General features: G+C 39.8%; 1 protein-coding gene across 4 annotated transcripts; it reads right to left on the minus strand.

The window, feature by feature from the left end:
• Positions 1 to 13: 13 nt before the first annotated feature.
• Positions 14 to 21,159, minus strand: INTS10 (integrator complex subunit 10). 4 transcript variants are annotated; one of them, XM_062574447.1, is made up of 18 exons: positions 21,019 to 21,159; positions 20,124 to 20,191; positions 19,727 to 19,830; positions 18,631 to 18,770; positions 17,703 to 17,784; positions 16,992 to 17,132; positions 16,438 to 16,609; positions 15,780 to 15,949; positions 11,765 to 11,898; positions 11,255 to 11,408; positions 10,540 to 10,622; positions 9,534 to 9,686; positions 8,293 to 8,401; positions 7,844 to 7,923; positions 7,220 to 7,382; positions 6,128 to 6,221; positions 2,315 to 2,392; positions 14 to 387 (listed from the first exon to the last, which is right to left on the minus strand). In XM_062574447.1, exons 1-18 carry the CDS (start codon positions 21,145 to 21,147, stop codon positions 231 to 233), a joined length of 2,211 nt encoding a protein of 736 aa, XP_062430431.1. In that variant the 5' UTR covers positions 21,148 to 21,159; the 3' UTR covers positions 14 to 230. The 4 variants fall into 4 exon arrangements, with proteins under 4 accessions (XP_062430431.1, XP_062430430.1, XP_062430434.1 ...); XM_062574446.1 differs by having other exon boundaries at positions 11,255 to 11,411; XM_062574450.1 differs by lacking the exon at positions 2,315 to 2,392.
• Between the last annotated feature and the right edge of the window lie 2,675 nt (positions 21,160 to 23,834).

Here is a 23,834-nt window from a genome sequence, read left to right on the forward strand (position 1 = left end):
GGACATTACAGAAGACTTCTTAAATAAAGTTTTATTTATAAATTTTCATCTACTCCTGTAAGAAAACTTAGCAGTGCGCAAACACTGAGCAGTGTTTGAGTACTGCAGAACCTGCAGCTAATAGGGACCTTGTGACCATATGGCCATGTGATTTTCCACAGTGGGGCTGCTGTTAATTCAAGAGCCTTCCCCTCTCTCCGTAAGAGACATTGCATCATGGTCCAGTCCATTCAAGCAAGAGTCTGAAGCAGCAGTATTTTCTCATTAATGCAGAACCTGTGCAAGACCACCATGAGATTTTCCCCACAGCGTGCAACCTGGCGCTCCATGGCCAGGCGGAAATCTTCTTTCACTCCTTTGGTTATACCCCGGGTAACTGTATGATGCCTTAAGTCATGACAGAAAAAGAGAGAGACAAAATTAAATACAGGTTACTTTCTGCCTTTTATAGTTATTTTAAGACGTACTACATGTCATTTGCCATGTATCTACTGCCCATACCTGAGTTTATATTAGAAAAGCCAAAGCACATGCTACGCTATTTTTTTTTAAATAGTGTTTAATAGCTTACAACAGTTAGAAATTCCATAAGCACCTATGCTGTCAATACTTTGATTATAGCAGCTGTTGGAGGAAAAAACAAGTGTTGCCACTCTAGCTAACAAATGTCTGCTCTCTAAACCCAACAAGTATAGAGTTTTTTTCTGTCTGGGGAAGGAAAATATTTTATGCTGTCTTGTCACTTCCTCCTTTTAAATCGTTTCTATAAATAGGTTGGGTTGAAAGAAAAGCAAAAAGATGAACCTGCTTTCTCAGGTGCAGGGGCAGATGTGGCTGCCACCACAAAAGCAGAGGGCATCTTGTACCAGGAGGAAAGTGCAGCAAGGAGCTATATGATCCCACGGGTATGGATCACTCTTGGGTTAATGAAAGGTAGGTAGAACACCTCATGGGCCAACACAGTGCACAAAAGCAGGTCAGGCTGTGAGGGTGGATCAGCAGAAGCCAGCTGTTTATGGAGCTGCTGGACACTGGGCAGGGATTAAATCTAGCATGACCAAAAGTTCAGCTCAAAGTATGCTGGCTGGGGAAGCGCTGGCAATATTGCCCCATTCGAGGTTGTTCTTCTTAACAGTTCTTTGTCCCCAAACAGCCACACTGTCTGCAGCACTCCAGACCTTAAGTCTTGCCCTTAGCATGATGTTTGGCAATGCCAAAACACGAAGTTTTACTCACACTGGTCCAGAATCCAAGCCTTTTTATCACCTTGCCTGCAAGTCCTATTTAGGTAATGGAGGCAAAAGCCATGCTCTGAAATGAATGCCCTAGCACCACTAAAGGAGCAGCATAAAGGAAATTAGGGAGAAAAGCAAAAATGCTAAGGTCAGAACAAGTCCTGAGTCAAGACTAACAAAGGAAGAGCTGGACAGAACCCAGCAAGCACACAGAAAGAAAGCAAATGAAAATAAGGAATAAAGGAATCTTTGCCAACCCAAAGATGCAGGAACTAAAAAGGGGCAAAGCATGGGAACTGCCCTCACCCGCAATACCCTCCACCTTCCCTTAAATCAGCCAGTGCAGTGTTTGAGGGGTGACCTCTCAAAGGAGACAGTCCGTACCACTCTCTCACCCAAACCAGCAGAGACATCTGTAACGTGGAAAATGCGAACAGGATAGTGAAAAGGCTGCAACCGTTATTAGCCAAAGGGCTTGCGTGGAGAGGGGACTAGGCAATTCATTGATGGGCTAGGCCAGTAGAAGCAAAACAGCTCTGAAAGCAGCACTGTCTAGTTGGAGTTTATCGGCAAGTCCTGTTTTCCACCTTACTGCCTCAAATGTAACCTAGAGGCCAGTATGCATCCTGCAGCTATTGAGCAGGCCAGCAGCAGTTTCAAAGTTGCTTGTCATATAACAGACAACAGAAAACGGAATTCAGAAAAACTTACATGTAGAAAAATAGCTACAAAAAGGATGCAGAGGTTCATTATTTAGAAAGGAAAGGGTTATTCACTTGTATCTGAAACCTTTTGCTAATAGGACATTGGTATCATTTGTTTGCGATTTCTACGTTTCTGTTTAAATTCAACAATGATTATTAAATTGAAAGAACACGGATACTGGCAACTTATGGGAAAAAGAAAAAGAAATGTTATAGTAGTACAGCATGGTTTGCCAGGCAATGTAGGCACAAATGGTGAAAAAAAAAAAGAAAAAAAAAAGATAAATACTGAGTAACAAAGAGCTGAAAATCATGGGCAGTAAAACATGTTGACAAAACACAGCACACTATGAGTGGGGTTTTTCCACTTGGTACCTGTCAGCAGTCTGTATGCTGGGCTGTAGCACAGGTATGAATTCCTGCTGCAGTAACCCCATGGGAGGGCTAGAAGTCCTTTAAAAAACAGCAAACAGCAGCATTCAAACACCCACACACCAACTCCCCCTCTGGTGCAAAACAACTCTCCGGAAAAAGGGACAAGAGAGAACTAGGAGGAGACCAGGTAACAACTAGACCACTGAGCAGCTGAAGGGGCACAGGACCCAAACAGCATCAAACCTACATCCACAGATTTCATTGCGAAACTGTTCTGCAACCATGGTCTAAATATATATATGCATTTTTCAGGCAGATACACTGGGAGAAAGGACAGTGGTTGGTGCAAAAACAATTCACAGATGTAATACAATGAACTGTCTTGGCTCTTCCCAGGAAATGTGTCCCTCAAAAGACTTTTAATTCGAAGAGCGCTGAGGAAAGCCTGGCTTCCTCTGCGGGGCTGGCAAGAGTGTATCAGCACATAGGGAGAGCTCACAACTGGGAGTTAAGGGATTTGCTGCTGAGCCCAAACCAAATGCATGCACAGCGGGTATCAGCCAAGTTGACTACGTGACAGTACATTCCTTAAGTATCTTTTCATTAGCACGCAGCGGATCTTTTTCGTCTTCCCAAATTGAAACCACAGGCAAACAAGGCTGCTAGGGGATGGCACAATGCCAGAGCACAAGTGCTCTGCTCAGAGTAACTTTTCTCTGGCAAGAGGAACATTCAAGGTAGCATTTATGGCTGAGGTTGCATGCGCTAGCACCAAAAGCTGTCTCAGCTGAAAGGCAATTTGCCACATACCTAAGATGCAGAGTTAGGGGCCTATCTTCAGGTCTAACACATGGGCATTTTGTTTAGTATCTTTAATTTATTAATGAATATGGATGGAGAGCTATGCTAAAAAAATCAATCATGCTAAAGAAGGGATGGTACAGCAGTATAGAAACACAGCTAGTTACAATAGCCTGAAATAAAATATTCACAAGAAGTATTCAATTAAATTAGATAATTTTTCCAGAGTTCTTGGCATGAATGAGCCTAATATTTCCAAAGTGGATGTGGGGGACAGAAAATACAAAGTAACAACAAAATGGCATTGGTCCTAGCGTGTCCCAGGTTTACAAAAGGGATTCTGCACAACTGTTTTTCATGACTATTCACAGGATCTATGGTCAGAGCTAAACATACCCAAATGTGCAATTAGAATAGAAATTACGCTTTTAAGAGGATTTTTTTTCTGCAGTTCAAATGAACTGAGATCTCCCTCATCCATCCACAGGGATGAGACGGAAGCATGGACAGAGAGAAAATTCACCAGTTTTCACATCATGTTTACCCAGCATTCAGTAAGCAATTAAGAGTCTTGCATAGTATTACCATTAGATTAAGACTATCAGAAACAAGAGCATAATATTCATCAGTCACTTCTTGCACACTGTTCTCTTCCTCCTTAACTCACGAGGTAATACTGCCACTACTGTCAAGTGTAATTAGTAAAACCATGAAGGATGGCTTGTCTAGAACACGGTTCAAAAGCACTTAATAGCCAAATTCAGCGTTCATTGTAGACGGTCTCATTGACAGCATGACCAGAATGAGCTGGCTATATCACCAGTAAAAACAAACAAACAAAAAACAAACAAAAAAACCCCTGGACCTCCCTAGTCCCATAATGGATTTGAGGAAAGAGGAACCTCACAAGGTGTGTATACATTTTACAGGACCTCAGTATTAGTCTGCAGCCCATCAAGATCTTACTTCAGTTTTTGATATTGTGGTTTGCTTTCCTGGATTCAGGGAAAGTCTTATAGTTTTTTTTATATAGAGAAATATATATTCATATATATATACACACACATAAATATAAGTAGAATATAGTTTCCTGTAAAGTACAAGGCACTGAGCAAAAACACTAGCAGCAGAATGCAGAATTTACAGGTAAGTCATGAAACCAAAAGGTGTCCTTCTTTAAATATACAATACTTGCAACATGTTTCCGAGCAGTTAAGAGGCAGGTCATAAGTTTATCCTGAAGAGAGATCAGGCAAAGGAGTATTGCTCTGCTTTTCAGGTTGCTCTGGCAAAATCCCCAAAATTTTCCTGAGCATGACTGAACATCACCTCTGCTAATTACTAGGAAGATGGTGCAGCAGCACAAATAACCCGAACTGGTCATAGTTTTGAAAGATGCAGGCCAGCCCACAGTTTTTGAACCACAAATAGACTACAAACCATTTCAAGGCAGCTATGTCACGTTCCAGGAAACAGGACTGAGCTGGCGCACTTATTCCAAAACCCCAGCTGGGGAACGCAGTGAGCTAACCAACATTGTTGAGGTTAATACTGCCGGGTCACATCATCTCTGAGCCTCCTGCCCAGCCCAGCTAAATAAATATCTGGGGTGCCAGGGGAGTACATGTCATCTCCTATTAGTGAACTACACCCTGAACTGCCTTCCCATCAGCTCTCTGATGAAGCAGTTTCTATCACATCATGATAGAAGGTCCTTTGGGTTGGACAGGACATTTGGCCATTTTGGCTTAATAAGCACAAAAAAAATGGACCTCTCCTCCCCAAATACTTTCATCATTCAGGATTTCTAAGACCGTCTGAAAGGAGGTTGAAGAGCAATTTCTCTCTTGCTGGCAACATTGCTCACCACCTATTTCCTGACTGGTGGAGTCAAAACACTAAGTAATAGCTATCAGGGAAATCAAAACAAAAGCTGTGAAATACTGAAATAGCACTAAACCATTTCAGCTAACCTGAGACAGCAGCTAAGATGTTACCAGTCTTCAGCACTAAGTTTTGTAACTAGTCGATGGCTTCTCTTACCTTCCGCAAAGCAGGGAGAAAACTTGCAAAAGAATGGCACTCGTCTTCACATCATTAAATACTTCTCATGCTGACAAAATTGATCATTTAACTTGGGGAAAGCTATTGGATCCAGTTATCTATTCTCAGGTTCCTATTTTTGAAAACTTAAGCTTATCTCTAGTTAGAAAGCAAACAGTCAGAACACACTGACCCAAGCTGGAAATTTGACACATTTTTGCAAGCCTCATCTTACAAAAGAAAATACCACAGGTCCTAATAAACAACCATGATATTCCAAAGCATTCTCTCTCCAAAACCCTTCAGCAGTTACTTGTTCAGTCTTGACTCAAAGCTAAGAACACCTAGGAATTTAATCCAAATTATTAATTTCCTCCAGTGTCTTGTAATAAGCTAAGCAGAATAAGCTTGTTCAGTACATAGCAAGAGATGACCTGCTGGTTCTAGGCAGCAAGGTGATTAGAGTTTACTTGGGGTGTAATTTAAATTGTGCTTTATATGTAAGTTTTTCTTCATTCAGTGCTCTTTCATACTTTTTTTTACAACAAAAAGCACTTTCTGTTCAGCATTACTATTCAGAAAAACTATTAAAAACACCTTGCACTCAAGCCTAATTATTTAAAGAATTTCTACAGAGAGCAAGTTTCTGGTTGAAAGAGCAATACTGCAATTACTGTAATGTAAATCATTGTAAAACAAATACAATATTTAAAAACAAAGCTCTGTAAAATTAAAGGAGTTTAAAGTTGAAGAAACCCATAAGAGTCCACAATTCAGTTGGCGATTCAGAAAAAGAAACTCAAGACTTTGTTCGAACTCCTTAAACGAACTCCATTAAATTTAAACTCCTTAAAGACATATGACAAGCACATTATCAAGAGGATAACATGAATACAAAGACAACCAGAACACACTGCCTTTTTTTGAAAGAAAACATTAACAAAACATTAAAAGCTTTCTTATCCTTACTTGATCAACATTGCTTGATTTGGCAACAATTCCAGGTGAATTTTCCCTCCTTCCTGTGTTCTTAAATAAGCAAATTCCTCCAGCATATCAATATCTGAAGAAAATGTTAAAGATTTCAATAGCGAAAAATCAATAAACTTTCCTCCTTATCCTTCTTAAAGTGGTAAAGAAGATCACAGCATGTATTCCTCTCTCCTCAATTTCAAGAGGAATGGCTTTTCAAGAAGCAGGATATACACATCAGTTTCTTGCGATATGTGCAAATTGAACAGAGGTAAACAAAGCTCAAGTCATTAAGACCCTATCTCTTCAAACTTATTTCCCCTGGTTGTTTTTACTGTCTTTTTTGGCAGTGCATAGTATCAAAGTAAGGGCACAGTGAGGCTGGGACTGTAGGAAGAGCCTTTTGTTCAATTTCTGTTCCTCAAATACCTTCTTTTTACATCTCTCTCATTGCTGCCTCCAAACAGACCTTTAATTTAGTTGTCTCACATAGGAGTTAGATGCTTTGCTTCCTAATGACCATGGTTAGATGTCTGATCAGGTGAAACACTAAGCTAACCACATGCATGCATGCTGGTCAAGGCATATGTGATGCCTCTGACTATATAAATCAGACATGCATTGCTTGGACTTTGATACAACTCATTCTGAAAATCTTACCAATGCCAAATATTTGATAAATGAAAAACAAGATCATTAAACTCCTTGAAGCACTGGTGCCATTTCTTTACTAATTTTTATCTGTGGTTAAGGGTGGGGTAGCAAAACAACAGTCTTGCAGTATAACGACCGACTTAAACTGGAAAGACTGCCATCGCTTCCATTAACAGCATAAGCAACTGCCAGTTCCCTGAATGAAAGTGCAATAGCAGTGTATTTAAGCGTGCTTTCAAGTGCCAGAACATGAGACAGTGGGCGTGTTTATAGTCCATTGTGCATTGCCACCAACTACAAGAGCCTTGCTTGGTATATAAATAAAAGCATAATTTAGTTCATGAAGAGCTGCTGCTGAAACTATCTAACAGCTTTTTCAATACCCCAGCATATACTTTTGGATGTGAAAGACAGTCTTATTTGGAGAAAGGATACTTGTAACATAGTTGAAAAAATTCTCGTACTGGAAGTTTCCTTGCTGGCAGATTTTGTTGATGGCTTTCAGGAACAAGTTTTCACCCCTTGGCCATTCATGCTGAAGCAGAACAACCACATGGCCCAATGCCATATCATCTCTGCTGTCTGTGAAAGCTCTGAGCTTCAAGGAGAAGATTGACATTGAACAAGTCAGGACAGACACATTGCTTTTACCAATAATTGGTATTAATCTCACCCACATCTGTGCAAATGTAAAACAAGCTCTTTAAGAGTGTATTTCCTTTTGCTCTAACACTTAAAATAGGTTGGAAATTTCCATCCAAAATACCAAATTCTCTCCACCAACTATATGGGAAGTCTGGATATAGATAAAAAATATTTTGAGAAGAATGCTATCGCCTCTGCTTAAAACCAATATAAATAGAAGAGAATGGGGTAATTTGGTAAACAGAGAGAGCAAACCCCTCTTCACCAATCCTCCCCCCCAAGCCATTTAGGTGTGGAGCACTTGAGGCACAGCACTTCACAACACTGGGATAAGACCATGCAGTTTCAGGACCCCAGCTACACAATTTAGGCCTTAGACACATGAGAGAATTTGGAACCTTGACTATAGCTTACCTTGAAACAAGCTAGTAACAGATGAAGGCAATAGGGCATGATAGCTCTACTGGTACATGGCCAAAGTTTCAAATCAGACCCTGCAATAGAGAAGTTGTGAGACACACTTCTTCAGAAGTCTCATGATTCTCTAAGTTTTCAAAAAATTAGAATGGAGAAATACAAATCTGCAACTGCTTACTGTCAGATACTGAGGAAAACTTTAAAGGTAAGTTGCAGAGGATTCAAAATGTAGAGGTAAAAATTTAAAAAGTTCTTATTCTCTTTTTCTGTGGTAGAACTTTGTTGCCAATACACCTGAATGGGTACTAGTAGGAAAACATTTCACAAAAGAAAAAAGAGCATAAAGAACACCCTCCCTTTTCACAATACAAAAAGAGAGGAATTATACACCCAACAGAAATGCATGAACCAAAACTGAACTAACTCTGGACTCAGCATCTCCATACCTTTCCTGAATTTAGACTTGACTTTTGGTTGCTCCTCTTGTACTTTACCTCCTTCTTGTATTGGAAGTAAAATATAGCACATGAGGTCAAGCACTTTTTCGCATGTTTGCTACAAAAGAAAAAAAAACACAGACAATAATGTTGAGTCTATGTTTAAAGTTCTTAAACTTTGAATATATTAACGGTGATTCAAACTTTCAGAGACTGCAAAACAAAACTATAGTCACAAAATTCTCTGCTGGACCTTAAGAGGACTTCCTGATGTTCAGCATAGTTTGGTTGGGCAAAAAAGAAATAGCTGTGTCAGTTTAATGTAATTCCTATCTCTGGGAGCCTATACAAGCTATTTTAACTGTGAAAAAATATTCATTTGCATTCTTCATTTGAATGATGTAAGATCAATATAACTGCAGTCAAAAACTTTTATTTTGAAGGATTACGTTTTGGAATTAATTCCTACAAAAGCTTTTAAAAGGTTGTTCAGCCCACGTTAAAAATAGAAAAGAAAAATGGCAATTTGATGGCATGACGGAATTGCTATAAATTTTAATGCTAGCTCCCAGAGACTGTAAGAGGTCTGAGGGGAGAGATAATCAGATTTCTAACGAAAACTAGCAGGCTGGAGAGGAAGAAAAGAAGACTGGTCCAGTATTATGAGTGTGACAACATATCTCATGAGACCTAGCCTTTATTGTTAGCTCTGGCACTTGACTGACTTCAGACCACCATGCATTGCTTTCACAGTAAAAACAAAGTATTTCAAAGGTAAAGCAAGTTCAGAGGTCAGGCCAGGCAATATTGTTCTGGAGTCTCATATACCATCAGCTGGCAACTACATTTTTTTGAAGATGATAACCCCCTTCTTGCCTCTCCCACATGACAACTACACACAAGAATTTTCCCCTCATTTTAAAAATTGTAACAGCAAAGTTAAGCAGTTCAAATCAAGCTTACACTTACAGACAACTTAAAGACCGGTAACTATGGAAAAATCATGACTAAGCCCCCCAAATCATAACTACCAAGTAGATAGTATACAGGAGATGCTAATGGAAATTGAGCTAGATGTTGCAGGATCTGTCGTTTCTCTCCCCATAAAGCACGGAGTTTTCTGTAGAGTCTGGCTTGGACCTGCCCAGTATCCTGTGATAAGCAGGCTAACAGGAAAATTCAAAGGAAGGCACAAACAAGAACCACAGAGCCAGTCAATGAAGGACCAGTGTGTGGAATGCTGTACATACCCTATATTCTCCAAGGGCAAAGTGGCAAGTCGCTAACTGGATTAGCGCTCTCTGATTTTCTAAGGAGCCTTGTCCTGTAATTTGCTGTGGTGAATGAGAGCCCTGAAGAGCTGCCAAGTGATGTAGACTGCTAATTGCTTTTTTGTATTGTCCCTTTAAAAAGAAGGCAAAAAGACTGTGTTAGGGTCTTCTCTATACAATGGGTCAAATGATGAAAATAATTGTGTTATAGAAAGCTTTCAAAACAGAGGGTGCCCAAATAAAATGACTTCAAAATTTTAACCTAACAGAAAATGCTGCAATGATGTGGTGTGTGCAGCAGCATGGATCAATCCCTTGCAAGGCAGTGAGAAGACAAAAGACGTGAACAGAATTCTGCTTTAAAAAGCATGTTTATAAAATCTCATTTATAACTGAAACAGTAACGGTCTTCAGAGTTAATCATTTCTTTATTTTACTCTAGTAAAGTTTGAAAATAGTTCTTGTTAAGGTAAAGGTTCAGGCAAAAAAAAAAGATTTCCCACCCTCTTGCCTCCCCTCCAGGAAACACAGAAAAGAACAAAGAACAACCTTTGTTCTGTGGATAGTATTTAGAATGATTTTTGATGAGAATGATACATTTTTAGTTTAACTGAGACATCTTAAAACCTGCTGCTGCTTAAAAATTCTGCTCTCTGACTGTGTTCCAGCAGACGCATTCACAGATGAATAAACTGTGCTTCTGTTCCCTATGACTGAATATATCTACTGTATAAAATGCCAACACAGTGGTTTTTTCCATATGCCAAAACTAGCTGGGCTCGGCAAACAGCTATTAGAAGAGTATTACCAGCAGGATACCTAGCTTGCAATAAGAACGGTATGATTCCATCCCAAAAAGGGTCACATTTTAAAGGACAAAATCAGTAGACAGCTATAGCAGCTAATAATGACAGCTATTCACTGGAAAAAAGAGCAATGCAGTGGCACCATTTTTACAGGATACTGTTTTTTACTTTATTTTTACCTGGTAGATGATCATGTCCGTAAGAAAGATTCTTAACCAAAGCCAAGTGTCTGTCTTCCATGACAAACAAATTCTGGTGAACTCTATATAAGTTGTCAGATAGTGGAGAAGAAAGCGGAGAAGAGAAAACGAAGCATTTCATAGCTTTTGGTTAAGAAAAATAAATCTATAAAAATACAGCTGAACTGAAAAATGAAACATGAAAAAAGTGTGAAATCCTTTAAAATATGGGATACTCTCTTCCTATACAATCATATTTTTATTATATATTTCTTCCCAGTGTCCAACAAATTTAAAAGTAGCTAAGAGATACTGTTTTGTACTACTTTTTAAAAGAAAAGCTTAGTTTCAAGATTACGGTTCCTGACATTATCAGAAAGGGAGAGACACAGTCACTATCCTCTTAAACAAACTATAGTAGCCATCTAATATTATCAGTACCGCTACTAACCAATTGCTCCTTCAGAAAAAGCTGCTTCCAAGGAAAGTGTAGGTAAACAAGTAAAGATGAATGAAGAGTGGAACAAAATCCAAAAGCAAAAAAATTAGAAATATAACAAGGTAATGCTTCCTTTTGGAACCTATATCAGTAACACTCAGGACTCAATGTATTTTAAGGATTCCCAATGACCAGAATTTGATTTTAATGATACTAAAATGATTCCTAACTACAACAATGAAGTATAAATGCAAGTCCTTCTGCACTTATCTTTACCTTTGTCGAGTGATTCTAAGGAATACAGCAGCTCCCAGCTCTCTCTTGCCAGTTTAAAGCTCTCTAATACTTCAACAGAGTTTGCAAGATCAGCTTTATTTACTGCAATATGGCGACTTCGCCCCTTCCCAGAAGGATCCTCATCATCTGAGCTCTGCTTAAGAGTCAATATAAAACAAAATGGTTCACTTCTTAATTTATACTTGTTACAAAGGTTTCACTTAATACATGAAAACAGTCGTGTACTAGAGACTGAAAGATCCTAATGCAAGTGCTTTTAAGTGACTTTTCCGTATTTCACTTAGCTTGTTTTAATGCTAGAACACTCTGTTTTGCTGTGAAGAAACTCAGTGGTTAGTATGATAAGCAGTATCACAAAAGAGGTCATTCAATAGTACAGTGGTCAGAACCAGCAATTCCAAAGTAATTCATCTGTACCAAAACCACTGCTGCCTAAATTCCAGTAAAAATGCCGTTCTTGCTAAGAAGGAAATAGTCTGGAGAAGTTACCATTGTTTTCTCTCTTCCTTCTGCAAGTTTCCTCTTTTTGTGTATGTGCTTATTACGATCAATATCTGTATCACCGTAAATGTTGGTCACATCCTCAAGAAGAATTAGTGGGGCTTGGTTTGGAGCATTTGGACCTGTATTTGAAGAGAAACAAACAGAAGACTGCTCTAAACTGATCAGAAAGGTCTCATGCCTACTTCAACTTGATTTTTCCCGTGAAGAGTAAGATTTAAATGCTAGAGAATACAATTTGAAATTAAATTCAATTACGTTGCATAAGCTTAAGTTATGCTGGTGAAGTGACGCTTTTCTTAAAGCAGTCTTTATAGCAATGGTTAGAGCACATTAATCAGAAATCACAAGAGCTTCCTTGACACTTTCAGAATAGTTCTGAAGCTTTTACTTATGCAGTAGTTAGAAGATATATTTAGGCAGCACCATGTTTTCTCTCATCAAACATTATTTATTTTCAAATAAATACAATTATTCAACAGGTAAACAGAACAAATGGCTCTGGAGTTAACAGCCATAAACATACCAAAGCACAGCAATATTCCCAGCACATTCTTATAAGAAATCAACGCAATATACTGATAGGCACTGTTGTCTCAAAGAAGTCAGTTTATTTCATCACGAGATTTCTCTGGTAGGCTCATCCAGTGTCAGCTATGCTCCAAGTGATTTCAGTTGTACAGAATGAAGCCTTTAACTGACTGCCAGAAACCATCATCTACAAAATGCCTCATTTCAAAGCATAGAAGACATCTTTACTGCTTCTGTCGGTGTCACAGAACATCCTGTGGGATCTGGTACAACTTATTCCAGATCTCAGTGTTTAAGTCTCATTAGCTATAAAATGGAACAACATTCCTTAATCGCAAATAAAATTAGTATGTGTTCAATTTTGAGAAAGTCTTCCCTCTCAAAATATTTTCTCCTTTAACACACAATCAAATATCATAGATGTGCAGAGTCCAGATAAATAGAAATATGAGGTAAAGGGGAAATCCATTAATCCGTTTTCCCATTTTAAAACCTCTGCCAGACAAGACAGTAGTGCAGACAAATATTTTCATGGGCATTTTTTCTGTTTGTGTTTGCAGAAGGACGCAAGACTAAGGCCTCATTCATAACCGCAAAGAACTTAATAAGATATCGTAGTATAAGAAAAACCTAATTTGTCTTTTGACATAACAGAAAATATACTAAGCTTTCCCCATCTACTCAAAAGCGTTATGTAAGGAGACCACTACAACAGAAGTTTATGCTACAAGGAATAGCTAACGTGGTGTCCCTAACAAGTAATGGTGTTATCTCCATTGACTATGTTGCAACTAGATATCCTCATTTAAATGTCCTCTACACAAAGGCTACAACACACCATAAATCACCTCTCCTGTACCATCATATATTCCACTGTGTTCCACCACAACCCATGTGAACTTTAAATAGAGCTGAGTCATAATGTAGAAAATAGCATCCAGGAGAAAACAGATATGAAAGTGCCACAATGGAGAGGTTGGAACAGCTTCATCGCTAAAATCCAAAGAGCTGCCTACTTACAACACTAGAGTAGGAAGGACTGGCTTTTTCTTTTACTCATAACACTTTAAATGAATGAAAGTTAAGCAAGTGCTTTCCTTTCCAGAAATGTTCTTAGTAGCAGGCAAGCATACTGTATCCTTTACTCAAAAATCTCCTGTCCTGGACAAAACCAAATCAAACCAAACCTTATCCTTTACTTGGGCTGCAGACCCTTTCTTACATTAATTAAAGTTATACACAGTCATACAAAGAGAGCAATGTTGTGTTTTTCTGCCTAACTGTGCTCTAGAATCTAAGCTTACAGTGCTTTTAATTGATTTCTAGCATGTAGCACTAAAAATAAACCCGTAAAGCATCAAATCAAATAGTGACTCCTGCCAATCCTGCAGGCAGCCTGAAAGTTATGAGAGAAGTGTGAATTGCCTCATTCACTTCTCAGGTCTCCAACAAGGCAGATATTAATTATGCAAGAGAAACACATTGAAGAGTTTTCTTTCGAGAGGTTCCTTGCAAGTCTGTGCATGCGAAAAGAAACCCATAGATCAGGGCTCAGAGCTACTGGATTGAGGAGATACAATGGGAGGGAAAAAAGAAAAAAAAAAAAAAAAAAAGTATTTCCTGCTCCAAATACATAGACTCTCCTCATTTTTACTGAGAGAAGTAGGAAAAACCCTGAAGATAGAAATGGCATGAAAGGCATAGAATACCACTGGGCTGTAATGCTGAAGTAGAAATGAGCAAAATGTATCTTGAAAATATAGAGGGCCTAACTCTCCTTGTGGTACTACATGTTTTGAGAACTTCTACTATGGCACCAGCACCTCTTTATTCCCAGTCCAAGGGAGCAGTCCCAAAATACGAGACACGTAAAGACTTTGTTAGAGCTACTGTCAGCGTGCTGAAGGCATCAACAGGCTTGTGGCCCTGACCAGCCTAATTCTGTGGCCTCTAAACAGCCCCTCTGCCCGTAGGCCCAGTGGCTTCATTTAACCTCAGGCCTGGTCCCACATTCCCTTTTGAGGTGTGCTGTAGGTATGCTAGTCTCCAGCCCTGCCACTGCCTTCTGGATGAACCCATTGGACATACACTGTAGCTTGCCACCAGTCCTGGCTCTGTCTCCTGCTGCTGACTAGGTGGATCCTGAACTTGGTTCTTGACTCTGTCATGGCTGAGACTGTTGACAGAGCCTGTTGCCAGCACGTTACCTTGCCTGTTGTGTTTGGATCCTGTGTGACTGCATCTAGGTTAGTGAGGGCACTGCGTAGGCTGGGGTCACTCTTGTTTTCTGGTTCCCTTTCTACTAGGGCTCCCTGACACCTCTACTCTTAAACTCTTGTATCTGATATATCTCACCACCTTTTAGAGGATGCAGTCTAACTGCAGTTATTGTGAATGAAGAGGAATGTGGTCTTTGACCACTGATCTGGATTATCTCCTTCCCTAAAACTGATTAAAACAACGTATATTTGCATATATAAAGCTATATCTATATATATACCCTCACATACACACAAACATATATAGATAATAAATAATTATACAGCAAAACCATACTGAGACCTTTCACTTCACTTCTACTTAAGGACTTTGAGATTTCAGCTTGTTTTAAATGCAGCAACATGTGATAAGCCAGCTAACTTCAGTTCACTTGCATGTATTCCAGTGGCTCAGTCTGAAAACACGAGTTTTAACAACTGTACAGCTTAGAAAGGAAGACTCTACTCATGCTTTACTCATTTTCTTTGTAGAATCAGAATCAAGCAGAACCTATAGCTAAAACTAATGCAGAGCAAAAACACCTCATTGCCACACCATAACACTTCTTCCTTCTGGATCAAAAGCAAAAAAAAAAAATCTCAACTCAATCAGTTCCTGTATCTGTTAGAGTGGCTAACATTCTTTGCACACAGGTTGCCATGTTATTTGCTTCTTTAGCTTAGCTATCTATATTGTTGAACTGATTATGCATCTAACTATACAAGGAAAACCAATTTTGAAGTTTATACACTTAAGGAAACATAACTGAATAAAAACTGAATTGGAAAATATTTGCTGTGCGTTCCTGATGCAACTTCACTTATTTTGTGGAAGCTCTACAATCTCTTAATGGAAGGCTAGAAAATATCAGCTGCAGGGGACCAAAATCAGGAATAATGGTACAAACATAATGGCGACAGAAAAGGATGGGAACGCACCTTAGTGACATCTCATACAATGCTTGCCCTGTTACTCTTTGCTAGGCAACTACTGCTAATTAAGGTTGAAAGTATGATGTTGAGTTAGATGGATCTTTGGTCTGATCTCCTATGGCTGCTCCTATACACTACTGATAGACTAACAAGTTGGGAGGGTATTATGGAAAGGCCTCATGTCACCCTCAAAGGTGAGTTTCCAGACTAATAAGAAAAGAACTTTCAGATGTTAATGAAATAAAGAAGTTTTTACAAAAGTTGAAGTATTAGAAACTAACCTTGGAAGAGAGATGGCTGGATGTTGCTGACATACTGGAATGCATTTTTAAAGAAGACCAGCATCGTGGAATACACTACTTGATTCTTGTATTTAGCATGTGCATCACTATCAAAGTTACTGATGTATCTGCAGAGGTCTTTCATTCTATGCAAAATATCACCAAAACTTCTGAGGAAGAGAGAAAGAATGTAAATCCAATACATGGACTGCAAAACTGAAGGAAAAGATGCATAATGGATATGGAAAAGCCTGACGTTTTGGCTTGGGAAATCCCTCAGCTGCAAGTCAGTGATGGCTGGTAATGCACGTCAGTAAAATTTCACTATGTATTTGACTTGGTTTTTTCCTCTTTGCAGAAACTCCTAGTTTCCTAGGAGTCTGATTAGACTGATTAGAGGACTGTGGGTTTAAATTACCTATATTATAGTACAGTAGTTCTTAAGGACTACTTTTGTCAACAAAGATTTAATTTCTAGGAAATAATCTAGAAGTGCTTCATGGAGTACACTGTAGCTCTGCGTTATGTGTTCTGGAAAGAAAAGCTGGACTGAAGTTATACAAAATGACACCTGTTAATATCTTTCTTCAGCCCAACTTACTGAAAAACTAAGTCTTATCTTGTTATCCTTGAGAAGAAGTATCTATGCATTTCTCACCTTCTTCCTTTGTCCATTTGCCATTCACACCTCATTCCCACCACAGACAATATTTTAAACAGCCTCTCCCAAGGATCTGTAATCTGGGATGATTTCTCCGTGAGACCATCTATTATGTATTTCTGAGAGCTACGTTTGCTTGGAGACATAATATCAGCAGAATCTTGAGAACCTAGGAAAACAAGCATGTTTCTCTCTTCATACAGAAATCTAAACCAACAGATTTATTTTCAAGAAGGAAAAATGTAAAAAGGTACATCTCAGATCTCAGAGTAAACATCTTTTACTGAGAGGTTGACAAAAAAACATTAGGTATTTCTGCCTTCTCTTATAAGAGTTGGTAAGGCTGGAATAAGGAGATTTGGACACTTTGACCTCATTTTCAGTACATATGAGAACTAATTAGTTAAATGATTGTGAGCTATTTTGATATCAAAGATATAAGAAACATCAAATATGACTATTAATCCTTCTCTACAGGAGATAGTATTCTTCATTTATACTCTGCACTTCAATAATATTGAAAAAGGCTAACCTTTTAAAAATCTTCTTACCTTGATACTGACTTTCAGTCTGTGTAGATCGAGTTACATAGTTGATATAAAACTCTGCTGCTTTATTCAGATATTTATATAGCAAGCTGGCAGGAAGCCGAACATCAGGGTTGTTGATTATTAGAGGAAGAACATCACAAACTAAAACATATATATATTTAAAAAAAGTTTTAGTTTTGGTTGTTTTGATTTTAATCCTATTTGTTCTAAGCAACTCTTCAATCAGCAATGTGAGCCTCTATCTCTGGCTAACTATATACCACAAAGGATCACAAAATACCTCACATGGCATAAACTGGCATTAGTCATTTATAGGGTCAACCTGGACTAATGTGGCCTGAACGTGTTCTGAATAAAGCGGTTTCTTAATCACAATATCCTGAAAGCAGTTTACTGAACTCAGGATCTATTTGAAATATAACTGCAGTTTAAATGGTTTAAAAACCGATGACAAAGTTTTCTTAGTGTTGGACAAGTCTGATTTTTGCTACCACGACAGTGAACAACTGTTGGTATGTAAATATTACCAATTTAACAGATGGAGGTACAGAAAAACTATAATTGATAGTGCAACTGGCAAGATGGAAATCAAATGAAAGATTTTGCTTCATAGCGACAGCAAAAACTGGCTAACTTCAACAAACACTATCTTAACAGAATACTAAGTTTATAAAATTATATTGCAAAATCAGCACGTTAATCTTTTCTTACCAAATAATTTTCTAAAACAGTTCACTGGGGATTCTTGGTCTTCAATACTTTCAGCTTCTAATAGGGTTTCTCCAAGGCCTACCTGTACACACAGAGGCAAAAATCAAACAATAAATTTTAGAAGCTTTTAAAACTATGTGATTCGATGATGCTGAGCAATCATTCAGTGGATACATCAGTAGCATAACTATAAAGCAACCCCCTAATATGTTACCCTCCACTTAGTTAAACTATCCTTACTTAGTAAATGGTGAAAGCAATGCCAGGAGACAGCAAAACCAAGAAAACAGAAAAACTATGTATGACCATATATCAGTAAAGGCATGCACAGATCAGTAGAAGAGTTCGAATTACCAGTGCTTGAAAAGCTACTGCTTCTCATTTGAGCTCTGGTAACAGACTCTGTATTCCTTGCCTGATGCAAATATGAGAACTAATTTAAGCTAACCTTTTCTAGAGTCAACATGTTTTACTTTCTATCCACAACAGTTTAAAGATTAGGTCATCATTTACAGTGCTCTAGCAGTATTTCAGTAAGTCAGAGCAAACACACTGCTTATTGCCGTCTGGTCATGACCTCAAAGTGCGCTCCCCAAAATGAAAGCTTACTGAGAAAAGCTGAAGGAATATTACTTTTTGGCTACAGTATTCCTCTAAACTATTTTTTGTGCTCTTCTGCCTTTTTTTTTTTTTTTTTAACGTGGAATCTTTGCCTTTACAAAGCAAAAGCTTGTTTTATCTGCTTTCATTTGTTGCATGTGTAATTCTTTGCTGCTGGTAACCTCAAGATGTAGCCATCTGAACAATCAGCCTCAATTAAACATGAATAAAACACCCACCCCACTCACTAGGCAAAGCAAAAGATGTTTCAGCAGTATCTCAAGCAGAATGACAATGCTGTGAATAGTTAAAATGAGTTATATCTTACCCCATGTTGTACTACAGTCTCTGGAAAGCGCCGCAGAAGGAGCAGTAGCATTTCTGCCCTTTCTAGTGTGTTAAAACACTGCTCTGTGGCCTTTAGTAACATTTCACACTGCACTCGACCAGGAAGAGTCTCAAATAATCCTTAAAAACAGAATTGTTCAACTTACTATGTTTGAATGATAAAGATGATGGGATAAAAGACTAGTCAGCACCACCTTGCCAGCCAGTAAAAAAGATTTCCTTATATCTTTCTCTAGTAAATATCAGGCTCTGAAGGAAAAAGGTGATTCTCTGAGAAGCCCACATGAACATTTATCTGTTTATTTGGGGGCACAGAACTTTATTTAAAAAGTAAAGTTGATTCAGTGGATTACTCAATCATAATACTTAAATATTTAACACTTTAAGATTCTTTCGGTGACTTCTTCAAATAACCTCATTTACATTTTTTACTTACATTTCTGCTTTGACAATTAACACTTTGTTTATAGAAATATACCTTCATTTTAAATTTCTAAGAGACATTGAAAAGAAACCAAAATATTGTCACTCTAAGTTAAATGTATTCTCTCTGAAAAATAAATATACTAAATGAAAACACAGAAGTGCTTCTTCAACTAGAATAGTTTGTATATGAAGATTAATACATCCTTTTAGTTCCTCAGGCACATCTTCAAACATTAGATTAGTTTGTCATGTGTAAATCCCACTTTCAAAAGTGCCTGCAGTTGCCAGCAAGCAGTTCTGACTGCTGTCCATTTTCATGATGTTCATTTTATATGTACAAGTTCACCATACTTCTAAGACTATTCACTGTTCTTTGAAATCATTTGGACTATAATTGGAAAGTCCCCTTCCACTTACTCCCTATGCAGTCTCTTTTCCAATCCATACTGGAGACAAAGGTAATCAGCTCCTTGTATCTCCGTTTTAGAATCCTAGTCCATTGGGTAAAGTTTGTAAGGCTAAAGTGACCAAAAAGATCTGCAGCCAAGAAGCCACGTGCAATTCAAAAGAGGTTTATTTGTCACACCAGATACGTAACTAGAGGACCTACCTTTAGACTCCTTTACTCGCTCACCAAGCAGAATCCTTACCTCTTAAAAACTGTGTCTGCTTGTCCTGTGAGTCGTTCCTTAATGCTGATGTAATAACACCAATCTCTCGCCACACTGCAGGTTGGTCTGGAAAATTCACAAACCTGGAAAACAGTTTGGGGCAAGAAATGCACCGTGACCTCAACACCAGTTTCCAAGCTGAAACCTTCCTATGAAAGAATTTGCCTGGACAAATAGCAAAGGACATTTTGCCTGTTTCTGTCTTAAAGACTTTTTCTGCTTAGCTTATCCATGCAGATCACCAAGAAGGCTTGTGTTATATTTTTGGAAACTCTCATATTTATGACTTTGGACACAAGTATTGGAGCAAACAGAACATTTCAGGAACTTCAGATGTGATTCGAGGGGGTTATTTCAGTCCAGCCAGGTTACTTACATGTCATAGAGCAGTCTACCCGCAGATGCTGTCCGTTCAGCATTTCTTTCAATGGTGAACATCTCATACTGCAAGGTGGAAGAAGAGCATTTTAGCTTTCTTGAGCATGTTTATGAAGCAGGTTAGTTGTTCTGCTCTAAAAGCCTGTCCCTAATTCACTGCATTAGGCCCACACCTGACTAACAAAGGGAGCCACATCTGCTGTAGAAATTAGCAGCAGAGTTTGGACTATCTAGCTATGCATGATATGCATAAACTTCCGTATGCTAATATAAGTACTCTAATATTAACATGTTGGATTTATTTTTACGTAAATAAAAAGACCAGTAAGAATCTGATGCACTGTGGGACTGCAGTTTGTTTCCAGTCAAATGCAGTGTAAACCCTCAAGCTGCTATGAAATCACAGACAACATGAGTATTTTAAAACTGTTAGAAACGGCCAATTTTTTAGCAAAGGCAAACCCAAAAGTAGCATCGTGTTTCCTTCGCAGAAGAAGCACGAAGGATCCCTTCTCACCCCCACCACCATTACTAACAAACACTTTTACTTCATTCATAGACCACCCGTGCGAGTAGGGTTTCCTTTAGTGCTGTGAAACACACGAAGCGGCACGTATTTGCAAACAGTTTATTTTTCACCACAGGGGAAACGCGGCTACTGCGCTCGGCCGCTGCGGCGGCGCCTCAGCCGCGGACATTAACCGACAACCGGAGCTTCAGCAGCCGCGGCGGCGGGGCGCCGGTAACCACAGCAACGGCAGACCCCGCCCCTGCCCGCCTGCCATTAGCCGAGCGGCTCATCACTCAGGTGGCTCGCGCCGCAAGGCTGTGTGGGGCAGCGCTGCGTCCTTATTCAGGGCCGCTGCAGCAGCAGGGCTGCTGACGCTGCTCACCTGGATGTTGAAGTCGGCGGGGTAGAGGCTTCGCGCTGTGATGAGCCAGGCTTTGGCCGCCCACAGGTCCCCCGGCACCAGCTCGCGGGCCCGCTTCACCAGGAACTCGCAGTCCCCCTGCGCTGACATCTTGTGCCTGCGTTCGCCGGCGCGCATGCGCGCTTCCGCCGCTGGCGGTTACTTCCCCCACCGCCGCCGGGGCTGAGGGCGGTGCGCGTGGTGGCCATTTTGGACGCGGGTAGTGGCGCTGTTAGGAGTTGGTGGTCTGTGTGCATGTGAGGATGGGGGCGGCCTCGGAGTCGTGGGAGAGCAGGGGCTCAGTGTTTGGCGAGGCCGGCTTTAGCGGTTTAGGGTTGCTGGGAGCAGTATTTTGAGACCCAGAAGCTTGTGACTGTCCACAAGGAATTTATTTTTGGAGCCAGGACAGAGGGAAGGGGGACCTGCTTTTCCCTGTTTGGCAGCTGCTGTGCTAGGAAACAGGAGACTATGCCTAAGCCAGACTCAAAAACCCCTCTTCTGGCTCTGAAGATACTTCACTGTTGTGGATCCAACAGTGGTTAGACAACTGAGTTAAAATTGCAGATGTTGCAGTGGACCACTGCTCTCGTGCAGTGGGCACTGCTGAACATCAAAATGCCCTTTGAAAAATCCAGTGCAGTATCACCACTGGCTGGGCCTGTGCTGCTAAGAGGGTCTTGTAGCCCAGTACCCAAGTGACCCAACAGCGGATGGCAAGGAAGAGCAAGCCCTCTTTCCACAGATGCTCTTTGCCTTCAGCAATTTAAGAGTTAAGAATTCCATATAATAGGTACCTTTCAATGGTCCATATGCTCTCTGAATACAAGTCTGTCTCTCCTTTCTGCTTGTGTTCCTTACCCAGGATGTTAAGTTTCTAGTCCTTCCCTGTTACTTTTTTGATCACTCCTTTCAGGTAGGCTGCTCATTTCTAGACTAAGCACATCGTAGGCTTTGCACCTGGGAATTTCTGTTGATTAAATCCATAAAACTTTCCACCTCTAGGAGACAGTGAAATTATCCATTTAGCAAGCAGTTGTAATAGACTTACTCTCTGATGGAGGTAAGTCACTAAGGGAAAAAACTTGTTTTGCTGTTGTGTTCACTGTAGTATACTTTGCCTGATTCTTTTTCCATTATTGCACAAGGCCCACAAATGCTTATCACTGTATTGGACAATGTGTTCTTACTGGGCAAAGCTGCAACAGATTTTGGAGGTTGGACTAGATCATCTCCAGAGGTCCCTTCCAACCTTACTGATTCTATGATTTTCATCTGTGAGGCATCGCATAGTCCTCGATCTTAGGTTGTCTGTGGGGTTCGGAATGAAATATCCTATTCTATGGCTTCTACGTCCCCTTGCAGTAGCATACTCTTGCCAATTCTTCCCCTTTCCAAAGCTACCAACAATATTATCTTATGAGAGTTCTGCCAACTTTTGGTGGGAATCTTGCTTTTGATTACATGCAGTGATCACAGTGATGGCCTGTACTTGGGAGTTCTACGCTGTTTGAAAATTGGCAGTTGTTGGCAAGAAGAGGGATTTGTAAGCCCCTGCCCTCTGAGGGAGGGAAATGATTCCAGACCAATTCAGCTTACTGTTTCTGTGCAAAAGAGGAAGAACAGGCCCTTGAACTATTGTCTTTTCATGCCCTAATTCTATTTCCTGCTGCTGAATTAACAAATCCTGGTTGTGATCCATGGCATATGATCACAGAAGCAATTATTGTACAAGTTCCTCATTCATAAATTGATAGGGTCAACTGCCTTCAGTACTCAGCAGTGTGTGCAGGTTCCTGTTCCTTGCCCCTTTTCTTAGCTCTCTGTTCATACACCAGTCAGTTGCAATCTGAAGGAACACAAGCTGTATGATTAATTTGCCATTCAGAAAGATGATAAAGCTGTGTCAGTCTGGTGTCTCTCACACAATAGATGCATGCCACCTCCTTCTCTTCCCCTCCTGCTCCTGCAGTCTGATCTACAAACTGGTGTAGAATGGCACAGGTCCTTAGGAAAGACACTTTGGTCCTGCAATCCACTGTAGATGCAAGAATGGTGCTTGGTAGCTGCTGTGTAGGTCTATCCGAAACTTCTCTCTTGTGTGGATGTGTAGGTCTAATTTTCAAAATGCAAATTTTGCCTTGAGAGGCTGAATATGGATAACAGTGCAGTGTATTGTATCTTCAGAAATTGCCAATGACTAATGTGATTGTTGCTCCCTTTGGGCTTCTTGTGAGGCCAGGATGAAGATGCTACAAGAGCAAACTGGGTAGCAGTGCATGTCAGAAGATACTGCCTTTGAAGTGTAACAGATGTGTGAGGAGTCCTCTGCAAAACTTCCAGTACAAAGCAGCCCCCAAGAAAGCAGCTAGTCAGAAAGATGGTGGGTCTTGGACTGGTTTCACAAGGAGTCCTAAAAACAGGAGGTAGCTGTACTTAATCCAGTAGGCAAAGATGAGGGGTACCTCCAGTGTAGTAGGAACAGCACTCTTTTTGAGACTGTGTTTACTGGACACTTCGGCGTTTTCCTCCTTTAAGAATCTGTGAATAATTTTTTCTGAAGTGAATACACTGCTGTGCCTCACAGAGATCTATGGAGTCCTTGTCACTGCATTTTTTTTCCCTCAAGCAACAGCTATTTGCTTTTCTACTCAGCCCTTCAGGGAAGGTGGAGATGGTAGTCCTAGTATGACATCATGTAAATAGCATAGCTCAAACCAGGCAAGAAGTCTAAAGGGGACATAGATGTAGACAGAAGCTATGTGAAGAGGATTCAAGCTTGAAAGAGCAGAGTTAACAGG

The sequence above is a fragment of the Rhea pennata genome, chromosome 4, assembly GCF_028389875.1.
Source record: "Rhea pennata isolate bPtePen1 chromosome 4, bPtePen1.pri, whole genome shotgun sequence".
NCBI classification, from domain to species: Eukaryota; Metazoa; Chordata; class Aves; order Rheiformes; family Rheidae; genus Rhea; species Rhea pennata.

Coding starts and splice junctions, on each gene's coding strand:
- INTS10 (XM_062574446.1), bottom strand. CDS start 21,147: ATGTCAGCGCAGGGGGACTGCGAGTTCCTGGTGAAGCGGGCCCGCGAG. Junction 19,831..20,123: donor GGTAGACTGCTCTATGACAT/GTAAGTAACCTG, acceptor ACTGTTTTCCAG/GTTTGTGAATTTTCCAGACC. Junction 16,610..16,991: donor GACTGAAAGTCAGTATCAAG/GTAAGAAGATTT, acceptor TTGTTTTCCTAG/GTTCTCAAGATTCTGCTGAT.